We start from the raw sequence: 15643 nt of genomic DNA, 5'->3' as shown, positions 1-15643 counted from the left end.
CTGCCCCTACCCCTAATTCCACCCCCCAGGACTGCTGGAAGATTTTCAAACAGAATTCTCAGCATTCTTAAGCAATTTCTATCTCATATATCATCACTTGTGATAATTAATTCACCTTTATGGAAATTTGAAACAAAAGATAATCTGAGCACAAATTCAATAAATTAAGATGACTATACAATATACAAGTACTCAAAAATAATTGACTAAAAGAACTGCAGAGGAAAAATTAAATGTATTGGGAAAAAATGTTTAAAGTACTATAAATGTGTTTTATTTTATTATTTATATACTTCTTTGTTTAGTTTGAGACAGTCTTACTCTGTTACCCTGGCTGGAGTACAGTGGCATGATCATGGCTCACTGTAACCTCCACCTCCCAGGTTCAGGTGGTACTCATGCCTCAGCCTTCTGAGTAGCTGGGATTACAGATGTGCACCCCTACACCCAGTTAATTTCTGTATCTTTACTAGAGATGGGGTTTCGCCCTGGTGACAGGCTGGTCTCGAACTCCTGGCCTCAAGTAATCCACCCACCTTGGCCTCCCAAAGTGCTGGGATTACAGGCTATAAATGTGTTTTAAATAAATGAAGAAGAATGAATTAAAAATTGATAAATATCATTATTTTTAAAAAGACCAAAACGTCTAACATAAATTGAACAGATACACTCTCTTTTCCATAAGCCTACCTCTAGTTCCACAAATGTCACTAAGATCAACAAGCCAAAAAGTAAGATATTATAGTCTTTCAGCCAAAGAAAAATAAAATGTTAAAGCCAAGTTATGGATATTAAAAACAATGGTATGTAAACGGTGAAAAGGGGCCATGACATAAGATACACCTCTTCTAAGGTGTATGAAGGAAAAAGAAGTAGCGAGAGATCATGTAACCTCAGCAAAAACAAAACAAAAAAAAATCAGAGGATTAAAAGTGAGAGGGAGAGAACAACAGAATGAACTAAAAAAGTGAAGAAAGTTTGGAAATGCAGTGAAATAAAAGCAGCAAGAAAGGTGGAAAAATTCTGCAAGCAACAATTAAAAGACCTGCTAAATTGAAATAGCATGATGTTAGAAATACCTCAACTGACATAGTTTTTTTTTCAGCAAAGCTCCAATACCCAGGGGAAAACAAAGTAGTCATTTCTTTTCAGTAACATCTCAATGTTGCTGGGGATTGCTGCTCGGGCTGGGAATTGGCAAATTATGAAAACTTAAAAGTCCAAAGTATAAGTGAAAATAAGTGATTAAGCTGGAAATGTTTTACCTAAGAATGACAATTGAGATTTAAATGCCTGTTTAAGAGTTTGTATTTAACCTGCTCAGGTAGTCACCAGGCAATTTGTTAGCAGGCAAGACATGGTCACTATAGTATTTTAGCCAGATCCTGCTAGTGTCTATGTGAGTAATAGATCTGAAGCTACAAGAAGAAGTTTAGATTAGAGATAGAGATCTGGGTGTTATCAGTTTATACCATAGTAGTCAAAACAATGATAGCAGATGAGATTGTCAAGAGAGAGTACTTAGTGTAGATTTTTTATCTGGAAAACTATGAACAGGTTTTAAGAAATCCATGGGGTGGGCACAAAATTTAAAATTCTTTTTTATAATTCATTTTAAAATCAAATTATTAAGCTAGTGTTTAATCACAAAAGATAGTAGTAAATCACTTGTTTCATTTTTCTTCCCTTTTTTTTTTTGAGACGAAGTCTTGCTCTGTCGCCCAGGCTGGAGTACTGTAGTGCGATCTCGCCTCACTGCAACCTCTGTATCCCAGGTTCAAGAGATTCTCCTGCCTCAGCCTCCCGAATAGCTGGAATTACAGGTGCCCGCCACCACAACCAGCTAATTTTTATATTTTTAGTAGAGACAGGGTTTTGCCATGTTGGTCAGGCTGGTCTCAAACTCCTGACCTCAAGTGATCTGTCTGTCTCCGCCTCCCAAATTGCTGGGATTATAGGCATGAGACACCACACCCAACCTCATTTTTCAATAATGTAAAATGGTCATAATTACTGTGAAAGAGTGCTCATTAATATTATCATTTGTTTATATCAAACTTAGCATAAGCTAGAAAAATCTCAAGAAAATCTGTATAGCCTTTAGCTTATTTAAATCCCAAAACAATGAGACACCAAATTTACAGGTTTTTTTTTTAAGTCAAGACAATCTTGTCATCAAAGGATGAAGCCAAGGAAGCTAAAAGAGTACATCTCTATACTTGAAAACACAACAGCATAGATATTATTTATGAGAACGTGTGTTGAGAAAGGGTGGGAATTAAACAAAATTTACATTTTCCCAATCCTAAGAATTTGGCTTCAAGTACTCTAAAAATTAGCTTAACCTACTGCCACACCTGAAAAAAACCACACATATTATGATAAAGAAATGTGCCTAAAAAACAGTCAACACGCTTCTGCACTTTAGGACGAAGGAAGAAAACAGCATCAGACATTTACTCTGTAACCACTGTTATTTCTTCTAGTACTTTTACAGTATGGAGGTAATGGTACCTATTACTTTTCCCTTCAGCATGCAGCTGCATTTCTTAGTATAAGCAATTAGCATTTTTTTCTGTATATCCAAAAACAGTTCTGATTTTGTAAATACCTTTAAAAACTTCAACATTCTTCAAAATAAAAAGTTTGAGAGGCAAGACTCAAATAAAAACAAATACAGTCATACCTCCTAGATACTGCAGGCTCAGTTCCAGAACACCACAATTAAGCAAGTATTCCAACAAAGCAAATCACACAAATTTTTTGGTTTCCAAGAGTTGTAAGAGTTACATTTACATTATGCTGCAGTGTATTAAGTGTGCAATATCATTATGTCTAAAAAAAAGGGCACATATTAATTTAAAAATACTTTATTGCTAAAAAATGCTAATTAACTGAAACTTCAGCGAGTAGTAATATTTTTGCTGGTGGAGGGCTTTGCCTTGATGTTGAAAGCTGTTGGCTGATCAAAGTGGAATTGCTGAAGGTTGGGGTAGCTGTCACAACTTCTTAAAATAAGACAACAATGAAGTCTGTTGCATCCATTGGACTCTTCCTTTCACAAGAGATTTCTCTGCAGCATGGAATGCTATCTGACAGCATTTTACCCACAGTAGAACTTACTTCAAAATTGGACTCAGCCCTCTCAAATCAAGCCACTGGTTTACCAACTGAGTTCATGTAATATTCCACATCCTTTGTTTTCATTTCAACAATGTTCACAGCATCTTGACCAGGAGTAAATTCCATCCTAAGAAACTACTTTCTTTGCTCATCCATAAGCAGCAACTCCTCCCCCATTTAAGTTTAATCATGAGATTGCAGCAATTCAGTCAGACCTTCAGGCTCCACTACTAATTTTAGTTCTCTTGCTATTGCAGTTACTTCCACCACTCAAGTCTTGAACCTCTCAAAGTCATCCACGGGGGATGCAATCAACTTCTTCCAAACTCCTGTTAATGTTGACATTTTGACCTCCTCCCAAGAATCACGAATGTTCTTAATGGCGTCTAGAATGGCGATAATAACTGATTCTCAATTACAGGTGAAACAGGAGGTTTTCGATGTACTTTGCCCAGATCCATCAAATGAATTACTATCCACGACAGCTATAGCCACATGAAATGTATTTCTTAAATAAGACTTGAAAATCAGAATTACTCCTTGATCCACAGGATGCAGAATAAACGTTTTGTCAGCAAGCATAAAAACAACACTGATCACCTTGTACATTTCCATCAGAGTTCTTGGGTGATCAGGTATCTTGTTAATGATCAGTAACATCTTGAAAGTAATCTTTTTTTTTTTTTTTTCTGAGCAGTAGGTATCAACAGTGGGCTTAAAATATTCAGTAAACCACACTATAAAAAGATACGCTGTCATCCAGGCTTTGTTGTTCCCTTTACAGAGCACAAGCAAAGCAGATTTAGCATAATTCTTATGGTCCTAGAATTTACAAAATGGTAAATGGACACTGGTTTTAACTTCAAGTGACTAGCTGCATTAGCCTGGAACAAAAGAGTCAGCCTGCTTTTTGAAGCTTTGAAGCCAGACATTGACTTCTCTCTAATTATGAAAGTCCAGATGACATATTTTTCCAATATACGGCTGTTTCACCTGTAATTGAGAATCTATTGTTTAGTGGAACAACTTTCTTCAATGATCTTAGCTAGATCTTTTGGATAATTTGTGGCAACTACTTCATCAGCACTTGCTGCTTCACCTTGCACTTTTGTTACGGAAATGGCTTCTTTCCTTAAATCTCATGAGTCAACCTCTACTAGCTCCAACTTTTCTTCTGTAGCTTCCTCATCTCTCAGCCTTCACAGAATTAGTTAGGGTCTTGCTCTGTATTAGCCTTCGGCTTAAAAGACTATTGTGGCTAGTTTTGATCTCCTATACAGACCACTTAAACTTTCTCTATATCAACAATGAGCTCTTTAACTTCCTCGTGATTTGTGTGCTCGCTGGAGTGGCACATTTAATTTCCTTCAAGAACTTTTCCTTTACATTCACAACTTGGGCTAACTCTTTGAACATGCATTCCTCACTTGCCTTAATCTTTTCTAGCTTTTCTAGCTTTTGAATTAAAGTGAGAGACCTGAGACTCTTCCTCTCGCTTGAACACTAAGAGGCCATTGTAGGGTTATTAATTGGATTAATTTCAATAGGCAGGCCCAAGGAGAGAAAAATGGGGAAGCGCCAGTTGCTGGAGCAATCAGAACACATGTAGCATTCATTGATTTTAAGTTCGCCATCTTATAAGGGCACAGTTCATGGCACCCTAAAAGACTTACAATAGGAACATCAGAGATCACAGATCACCATTAACAGTTATAATAATAATGAAAAAGCTTGAAATATTGTTAGAAGTACCGAAATGTGAAAGAGATAAGACTTGAGCATATGTTGTTAGAAAAACGGTGCTGACAGACTTGCTTTATTCAGGGTTATCACAAACACACAATTTGTAAAAAATAAAGTATTTGCAAAATGCAATAAAGAAAGGGACAATGAAACAGGGTATGTCTGTATTGGCGTTTTTCATAAAGCTTAGGCAATGTCTAGTAACACATTTGACTTTAATGTTCTCATGAAGAAAAGTTCCACAGGTCTTTGTGACGTGGTTTTCTACTGTTACGCACTTTGGTATCAAAATTCTCCTCAAAATCCAGAAAAAAATGGCCAATGTACTGCCATGAAAATTTCAAACAACTTCAGACACAGGGCCATGAATCATTTCAATTCGATGCAGAAACCAAACAGCACCTAAAGTCCATGCCCCCAAATTTTAATAATTTAATGAGTTTCCAGAGGTTAAGCTTCAAAAGGCCTAACTAAACTACTTATTTACTTAAAGAAAAGCTAAGTTTCAGAACAACCTGATAGAGCTCTTTTTGGTATGGCTTATTTACAGATACTCTGACTATATAAATGAACTACAGGCCTTTCTATGCAAGGCCAAGAAGTCAATTTAGGCCCAGATGTTGCAAAACTATGAGGCAGACAATCAGAGAGGACAATTCTGTTCAGTAATAAAATCATTTGCAGGAAGCAGCATAAATGACAAGGAATGGTTGAATTTTCTTAGTGAAATCATGCCCCAAAGAGTTAAAGAAATCAATGACTAACATTGATTAACACTGAATGACTAACATTCTTGAGTGTGCAGGATGGCAGCTAAGAAACAACTTGTCCAAACACTGAAACTCCCTCTACTTAAGAGATAGAAGAACTGGCTGAAATCAGCTGGAACCAAGATGGCCAATGGAATCTACATAGAACGAGCTTGCTGACATCAAAGCCTGACTATCTACCACTTTTCATACTAACTACCCTCGAATTTGCTCATGTGACCCATGAGGTAGCATAATGAGATAACTGTGTATATCCAAGGACATTCCAGATCTCCCTTCTGTCCACAAACCACCTACGAATCTCAGAATTCACCCCTACTGAACCTCTAATAAAAATACTGCCTTGAAACCAGCATGAGGAGACAGATTTGAGCTTGACCCCTGAGTCTTCTTGGGAGTTGACTTTCAATATAAAGCTTTTCTTTTCTCAAAAACCCAGTGTCATAGTATTGGCTTCTAGCACACTGGGCAGCAAGCCCCCTTTGCTCAGTAACACAAGCAGAAAACCGTATACACTGGGAAACAGTTTACTTCTGGTTCAGATAACCTGAGAAACCTTAAAATTAAAATATTCACCTGTGTACCTAAAAGAGAGGCATCAATCATACAAAGATTACTACTTTGACATGAAAATAAAAGAAATGATGTGATTTTTTAACTAAAAATATCTTTGAGAATTTGGCATTCCTTGAAAACCTGTTATCTGGCAGAGTCAACAAGGAGAATTTTAATTTCTCTTGAGGCTACTTTACAGCTTTATGAGTCAGAGATCTCATCTCTGATTGTCATTAGAATAAGCAGCAGAAATGAATACCAAAAATGTCTACATTGTCATATTTACTACAATTTCATTTACCTATTCAAGCTAAAAAGTAATCTGCTTTTCTAGCAAAACTAAAAATTGTGTACAATTTAAATTTAGTTCAATTCTTTTCTAGGTCATTTATTTTCTTTCTTACCAATGTATCAGACCTGTGTTTCATTTCCCTTACAAATCAGCCTAAACCTCAGGGTCAAACATTTCAACACATGCCTTATTTCATTCTTGACCTTTATTCATCTATACTACCAATGACCAATTCAGCGCTAATCTAACCATCACTTGCTCTGATACTGCTACCAGGATGCCAAGAAGCATTATGGTAAGGAATGTAAGCATACTAATTCCACAACACTACAAATTCATGAATCTCCTATTTACTTGGTAGGCTAAGCATAATCAGCAATCATTTTTTCTGTCTCTTTCAAATACTCTTCTATTGCCAAGCTTTATCACTCATTTCTAGAATCCAGTCCCATTTCATAATCAAGACTCTCATCAGATAGACTATTTTATATTGAAAAGTAGAACCTGTTAATTGCAGACCTAATAACTACCTTTCTAAAAGTCCACACTATTTTATACATCCCACCTCCTTAAAAATCATTACATATCAACAATCTCCTCTCATATCTTCAAATTTGCTATCTTAGTAGTTTCTTCCTCTCAACTCAGTTTTCCTACACTTTATTGTCCTCTAAATTACCATACTCTGCCTCTTTTCCATTATTAAACATGCTAAATGCTCACTATTGCTTCTATATCACCTCCTATGCACTTAAAATAACTGTGAATTTCAAACATACAAAAGTTTCAAGAACAGTACAAATGTTTCCCGTATCTCCATCACCACCTTTCTTCCCTCCCTCTCTCTCCATATAACATACACACATAACTCCATGACCATTAATCTTTATTCTGAACCACTTAAAAGCAAGGCTGCTGACTTCATACCCTATTACCTCTAAATATCAGTGTGTATTTTTCTAAAACATATTTCCCTATGTAAGTTAGGAAATCAATACTGATAACACTACCAATAACAATACTGGTAACAACCAAATCTACAGGCCCCATTCAAATTTTGTCAACTATTTTGTCAACAATGTTCTCTTTTCCTTTTTGGTCCACAAACCCATATACATTATATTTAATTGGCATGTCTCATCAGGCTCCTTCAATTTGGAATACTTTCTCAGGCTTTCTCTTTCATGTCCTCAGCAGGTTATAAAGAATACAGGCCTTACAATCTGCAGGATAACCCAAAACATAGGTCTGTCAATGTTTCTTCATGACCAGATCCAGGTCATATTATCTTTTGCAGTAATTCCACAAACAAGAAGCTGTGTTTTTCTCAGTGCACCACCTCAGAGAACACACAATGTCAACGCATCCCAGAGCTAGTGAAGTTAACATGGTTACATTAGTATTTCCAAAGTTTTTCCCCTGTAAATTTGCAATGTTTGCTCTTTAATTGATTAGCATCTTTTGGGGACATATTGCAAGATCTTCAAACTAAGATCTTCTACTGGTCTCTACCCGCTAATTAAAAAAAAAAAAGAAAATGAGCCACATGAATGAATACTTTGGAGAAGGGAATCCCAGGCAACGTCCTAATGCAAAGACTTTAAGTCACAAATGGGCTTCACAAGTCTTAAGTACAAGGGATCAGTGTACCTGAAGTACAGTAGCAGAGAAGAACTTATCTTACAGATATTTGTATGTATTTCCCCTATCAGATGGTAAATGTTTTGCAAGAATGGACATTAGTCATTTTTATATCTCAAATTGCTTGATTCACTCATCATTTGTGGTATGCCTCCTGTATACATCAGATACTCTGCAAGGCACTACAGATCTAAAAAATAACAATAACAAAGACAAAGACAAAACTCACAACTTAATAGGAAAACAGAAATCTGTCATTGGAATGTAATAGGAAAATACAATATAATAGAAGCACAAAGTTAAGTGGCAGTACTCCACATTCTTCTGAATGTCTATCACATCTTTTAACTGTCAAGTTTCAAAAGTTTAGTGTATTCAATTTTTCAATTCCCATTCCCTCTTCAGTGTACTGCAATCTCATTCCTATCTCTAATGCTAAACTGAACATTTTTTGGTCTTAGTCTGTTGTAGCTGCTATAACAAAATACCTTAGACACTTGTTAATTTGTAAACAGAATTTTATTACTCGCAGTTCTGGAGGCTGGGAAGGCCAAGGCCAAAGTGCCAGTAGATGCGGTGTCTGGTAAAGGATCTCTTTGTGCTTCTAGCTGTGTCTTCACATGGTTCCCTTGAGCCTCTTCTGTAAGGGCACTAATCCCATTCACAAGGGCTCCATTTTTTTTTTCTTTTTTTTTTTGAGACGGAGTCTCACTCTGTCGCCCAGGCTGGAGTGCAGTGGCCGGATCTCAGCTTACTGCAAGCTCCACCTCCCCGGGTTCACACCATTCTCCCGCCTCAGCCTCCCGAGTAGCTGGGACTACAGGCGCCCGCCACCTCGCCCAGCTAGTTTTTTGTATTTTTTAGTAGAGACAGGGTTTCACCAGGTTAGCCAGGATGGTCTCGATCTCCTGACGTCGTGATCCGCCCATCTCGGCCTCCCAAAGTGCTGGGATTACAGGCTTGAGCCACCGCGCCTGGCCCTAGGGCTCCATTTTTGAGACTTCATCTCCTAAAGCCCTCACCTCTTAATACCACCACACTGGGGATTAGGTTTCAACACAGTAATTTTGAGGCGACAGAAACATTCAGACCATAGCAGTCATCAATTACCTTGACAAACCCAAAGGATGTTTTAGAGTACTAATCTTACTTTAGGTTTCCGCCTTTCATGAAATTCTAGTCTCCTGGCTTCTAAGATATCACACTTTTTTTTTGCCCCCCTAGCCTCTCAGGCAGCTTCACGGTCTCAATTATTGACTCTTCTTTTGTCTGCTTTAAAAGCTGAAGTTTCAGTCTTCTCATGTAGATACATACGAGATAATGTATTCCATTTTCCAAGCTGAATGATTCCTAAGCTAAATCTTCTAACCTAAATCTCTGAGTTCCCACTGCCTACTGGGCATTTCTATTTGGCTTTCCACATAGATATCTCCAAGTCAACATGTTTCACCTTCACAAACTTCTCCCCTTAAATTCCTACCACAGTAAATTACAGGACTTTCTAAATGACAGAAGTTAAAAATATGTCATCCTATACTCTTCCATCTCTCTCCCAACATACAAATCAGTCTCTTGAGTCTTACAAATCCTATTTTTAATCTGTCAATTCCATCCCACTGTGACTGTTTAATCCCTGACTTTTTTTATAGATCACTGCCAGAATCTTTTTGCCAATTTCTCTGTATATAGAGTTAGTTTGAATCCATCTTCTACAATAATGCCAAAGGGTTCAATGAAAAGAGAAATTCTACTCACTCTTCTAACCAAATCAATCATTAGCTCTCCACTGCCTTCAGAAAAGAAATCCACTATTTAGCAGGTCACAAAAGTATCTTGATTTTGTACCACACCAATATCTCTAGCTCTTTATGATGAGCCATATTTATTCTATGCCACATCCATTAATACACAATTGCATGTTACATTCTCCCCAAGTCTGTAAATGCCTTTCCCTAAGTGTGCAATATCCAATTCAACTCCTAAAGTTACCAAGCTGTTATTACTCTAGTAAATTTCCCTTACCATCTCCTACCACAAGGTTGGATTAGATACCTATCTCCTATGCTGTCTCAGCGCCTCGTATACCTCCTGCCAAGGTTTTATCACATTATATCAATATTGTTTGTTTACCATCTGTGAACTCTCAAAGAATAAATACTACTTTCAATTCCATATCCCAACGGCTTAGAACAGTAGCTGGTTCATAAAACTCTGAAGTTCATTAAAGGAATGCATAAACTCATTTTCTTTATTATACAATATTAATTAGAATCAGAGAGACATTTTATGTTTCTGAAAAGGGGGGGAACTCTGCTTTTTATATGGTGTTCCATGTACTTTTGAGTGCCTTAGTTGTGAGAATTCATTAACTCTGCTTTTCTCTGGTAAATGTTACTTAAGGAAATGATTTTAAAACCAAGTAAAAAACATTAAAAGGCTAAGAGAGAATTAGGGAACAAAATCTGACTTGGCAATTATGCTATTTCCCTCCTTGGGTTTTTCTCATTAATATAATTAGGAAAGCACCCATTCTTAAAATACTATAGTACAAAATAATGATACGTTTTCCTAATACAGAATATCAATTATCAATTACAATGATTTCCTTTTTAATTCTTGTATACTCTTTATAAATAAGATTTGGATAAAAAAATCAAAGATGAAATTTACTAAAATCTATTAAGTAGCAGCAGGGAAAATCTAATGACTGCTTACTGTGTATTTTGTTCAGTACTAACTATACACATTAATTCACGTAATCCCATAAAAATCCTATGTGGTTGGTACTATTATTATCTACTCCCCTCCCTCTTTAGGAGACGAGAAAACTGGAGATTAAAGAGGTGAGGTAATCTGTCAGTTTCACTAGTAGAAGTCGTAAAGCTGTAACTAAAAGCCCTCTGATGTCAAAGTTGATGCTTTTAACCACAGTACTCTATGCCTCCAGCTATCCTGTTCAGAAAGGACTCAAGAGAATTAATCCCTTGGAAAAAGTTTTCAAATATATATATACAAATATCTTAGAAATAAATCTGTAAGGTCTTAAAATACCAATTATATAAAAAGGAAATATTGATTGATCCATTACCAAATTGTTATCTCCAAAAATAATAACAGTATGTTCTCTCACAGGAGTGTTTCACCGGTCAATCATGATCTACTATCTTAAAGGCTGATTCTATGTATTTTCAAGACTGATTTCCAAAGGACGAGTGTCTAGTGTGTGCCTAGTGAAATGAAAAAAACACTCAGTGCCCACTTTATTAAAGAATAATATGAATAGTGGACATATGTGTACCCTACCACCACTTGAAGTGAAAATAATAAAAATACAAGAATTTTTTTAAAAAACAGTGCCCTCATATCTTTGTTATCTCTTATTATAAGGTAACATTCTGAAATCTGCAACTACAAATCACCAGTAAAAAATTACAAATGAGACTGAATTTGGCACAATTAACAAATTCTATCACATTCTTAAAAAATAAACATCTTTAGACTTCTGGTAAGACCATATAAAATAGCACAGCGCTACTTTTCTTCCCTTAATTGATGTGCTTTCAACTAAAGAAATAACCAAGAAACAGCTTCCTCTTCACATATTATTCCTGTTCTCTAAATCACGTGCCCTTAAAAGAAATAATCAAATGTCTAGAAAAGGATAGCATTTTTTTTCTGTACAGAGCCAAATAAATATTTTAGGCTTTGCACGCCATATGTTCTCAGTCAAAACTACTCAACACTGCCGTTGTAGTGCACAGGCAACCATAGACAACATATAAACAACTGAATATGCCTGTGTTTCAATAAAATTGCATTTATAAGAACAAATAAACTGGGTTTGACACACAGGCAGTAGCATGCTGAACCCTGGTTCAAAAAGCTCTTCCAGTCCATACCTACCAGACTCATCAGATAGCAAAAAGCACACTATTTCACTGTATTCTCCCTAAAGAAATTTCAGAAGATTACATGTCTAATTAATATCAAAACATGTAAAATGCTTCATAAAATATGACAAACAAACGTTTACAATCCCTATCATTTTTAAAGAAAGACTTCCTGCAAGGTTCTTTACAATGGCATAACTTTATACTGACCAAAATGTAATACAAAAACACAATGTAATGCCCCTTTTTCATTATTTTAATTTATTACTGTTTTTGAAAGAATTATTTCAAACATAAGAAAAACCAAATTTACTTGAGGTTTTTAGAGGTGAATTTGAATATAACCATATTAAAGTTGAATGGCTAAATTAATTTTCAATTACTATTTGAGAGCAAATTACTACTGTTGGTAGGCACTTCAGCAAATATAGAGATGCCTTTTTTCCACTCTGAAAATAATACTTGATACAAGAGAAGGTAAAGGGGAAAAATTCTGATGTAAGAAGTGATCTGCAAATGCCTGAGGTAGATTAGAGTCAAGGGAAAAGAAAAGTATAAAAATGCATTGCTACATCCTGCTATTTAGCTGTTTTACAGATGACTGGGTGTATGGGTAGAGGAGAAGTAGTAGGTATAAATAGGTCTCAGTTTACAAGCAAATTCACTAAAAAGAGGAATCTATAATTGTCATAACTACGTAAAATTCACAGCTGCTCTCTTCAAAGACAGGAAAATTTCCATTTAACTTCCATTTCAAATTTTCTTATTTCAAAAGAAATTAAAAACCTCGTGAACGAATGCATACCTTCAGCCCACAGGGTAGTGTTTAATAATAAATATCATCACAATAGTGTAGTATTATGCTTAATGAATGTAGATGTTAAGGCACTTGAAAATAAAATATTTCCAAAAGTAATTTTCTCACTTAAAGCTCGAAAGCTTTGCTTTTCTCCATTTTACAGGTTACAAGAAATGATAACAAATAAATAAACCTAAAGAAGTTCTTTAAACACAACAACAGATATTTTGAAGAATGAAGTGTTAAGAATAACAGGTAATAAGAGTATTAGATATGCTCAGAATTTTTTAGCTTTTTTAAAATCACTACTTGAAGGGAAATTTCTCATAGACAAGCAAGTGGTTTTCTACAGATAATATAAAAAGATATATTTAATAATCTCATACAATTATAAAAAGGCACATTTAATAATCTCTCAACATACTTAGGAAATGTCCTTGGTTTAAAATTAAAGTTATTTTATGACATTTTGCAAAATATCAAACTGTGTATTTGATATATGTTGAGAACTATACTTATTCATGATGCACAAGCATATTATAACTTTGTGCTGCAACATGTCGTTTAGAAACTTTCTGAATTTGGATAAAGTCCAAATTTAACTAAACTCTTCTGTTAGAGTAAGTGAAACCACCTGAATTTCCGGTTTCCTATTAAAAGAAAAAACCAAGATTTTACTTCAAGTTCACCTATAAGCAAAATTTCCTCAATTACATATATGAAAATAAATAATACTTTATAAATTACTTACAGTAAATATCCGTCTGCCAGTTCGATCAAAAGTTACACAGTACACAGATGACAAGTGTCCAAGAATTCGTTTATGCATTTTCATGTGCTGATACACTGCAGTTGGAACAAGTCGCTCAAGTCTGTATTTCCCGTTCAGCTTCCTTGAAAACAGAGTATCCGCTACCAAGAAAAAGAAGGAAAATAAATGTAATCTGGAAATTAATTTTCTTAAATTATCACCTTTTAAGAATTCATATATTCCAATTTGTCATGTGCTGGTAAAAATAAAGATGCTTTCTGATATACACGGCTTCTAGTTAAAAGTCTTTAAAGTACTGAATAAAAACATTGTTTCACCTAAAATAAGTCAGGCACTATCATTCTCACTTTGTAAGTAGGCAAAAATGGAGTTAAATGACCTGTCCAAAAATCACAAAGTAAGGCTTCATGAAGCTAGGATTAAAGCTCAGATTTCTTTACTCTCTGGCTAGCGCTCTTTAAAAACCTAAAGCATTTATATGTTATTTCCTTAAAAGCTGTCTACGAAATAGTTTTTCTTACAAAGGCACTTAAAACTGGAACCCGGTGTACTTTTCGTTAACCAGTAACACTTGAACACTCTAAATCTGACAGGCAGAATGATATTTAAAAATATCTTTGTAGCAAGTGAAGACAAAGGAATACATCATTTGCATTATTAAAAAATAATAATTAAACCTGGAATGTTGCCAAACACCTGTGTAATGATTCCTTATTTAGAATCCATTAGCTTTCCCTTTCAACTCATTCATTCTAATCATCATTCAAGATTTGACTGAAGTTTATCTTCTGTCCCAAAGCTTGATACATTGACTCTAGCCGAAAATGTCCTCTTCCATCTAAATTACTACTCTACTTATTTTCTATACTGGTAACTTATGGACAAAGAAGGTGCTCAATAAATATATGTTGACTGATCTGCAGGCACATTGTTAACCTACAGATGATCTTCTAATACAGGCTTTTTTTTCTTCTAACAGTGACTGCCATCTACATTGGGTAATTAGCACTAGGTTTCTCACTTGAATTCAGCCTTAAAGAAAACTAAATATATATACAAACTACTACTTAACCAAGGTACAGAGCCCAGTAATTATGCCCTGAAGTTGGTAAAACATAAATATATTGGTTGTATTATAAAGAATCTCAGTATTGCTTATGTTATTCACATCCAATAAATGTTTGGCTCATACTATATTTCCAGCCACTCTGCACCGCACTGCCCCCACCCCAAACCCCCAAAGAATCTTTGGGCCTGGTGAGGACATATATAGCCTTTACAGGTTCCTAAGCAATAATATTTCAAAGAATAATTACACTATGCTTGTATGTTCTTTTATCACAGCAATAATTTTATATTCTGATACAGTATTTCTCTTGCTGTTAGCATGTAAGTTCTATGCAACAATCTACTGCAACACTTGGGAATTTCTAAGACAAGGTATGACAGTCGTGAATTAGCATGTTTAGGCTTAAGTTGGTTATATAACAATTTAACAGACACTCAGTAAGTTTCAATCATAGCCTTGCCCCCGATACATTTTCTTCATGCCCATGAATGGCCTGGTAAAAGACATCCTCCAATGCTTTGGCTCCAAACGTATTTAATGCAAGAATCACACAAAAAAGACAGACATCAATTTTCCTGCCAAATGAGAACTAAAATCATCTTATCCAAACACCAAGGATCATTCACATCTCAGACTCACCTGTCCGTTGTAAGAAAATAAGTGATGACATGCCACATAAACACTGACAGTATTACCAAGATGTACTTTAACTCTAACCAAATCAAAATGTCGAATTTTAAGAAACTAACAGTGTTCAGGTGTGAAAATATGATTGTTGGAAATAATATATCAAGACACATTTCTTAATGATGATTGAGCATTAGTATATAGGTCCGAATTTTTAAGATAAATATGTTATAAAGACCATCTAAAAATCAGAGATGATGAAGCATTTTATAAGCAAAAACTACTTCTCTTAAAAGAAAATGTTACTGCTTCTTAAACACAGGTTTTACTGAATCTTTGACCTAAACTGGGATTAAATCCAT

The 15643-nt window shown here is 35.3% G+C and overlaps 1 protein-coding gene across 3 annotated transcripts in view; it reads right to left on the bottom strand.

Moving 5' to 3' along the window:
• PHIP (pleckstrin homology domain interacting protein) overlaps positions 1–15643 on the bottom strand; it is a 136611-nt gene that overhangs the window by 87602 nt on the left and 33366 nt on the right. For all 3 annotated transcript variants that reach the window (XM_033235590.1, XM_033235591.1, XM_033235592.1), the window contains one exon: positions 13565–13725. In XM_033235590.1, the coding sequence (XP_033091481.1) occupies positions 13565–13725 (161 nt within the window). The remainder of the gene's footprint in view (positions 1–13564; positions 13726–15643) is intronic.

Source organism: Trachypithecus francoisi, unplaced genomic scaffold (genome assembly GCF_009764315.1).
Source record: "Trachypithecus francoisi isolate TF-2019V2 unplaced genomic scaffold, Tfra_2.0 Lachesis_group15, whole genome shotgun sequence".
Lineage (NCBI taxonomy): Eukaryota > Metazoa > Chordata > Mammalia > Primates > Cercopithecidae > Trachypithecus > Trachypithecus francoisi.
The sequence above is the reverse complement of the archived record's forward strand: the minus strand, read 5'-3'. Positions and strand labels throughout refer to the sequence as shown.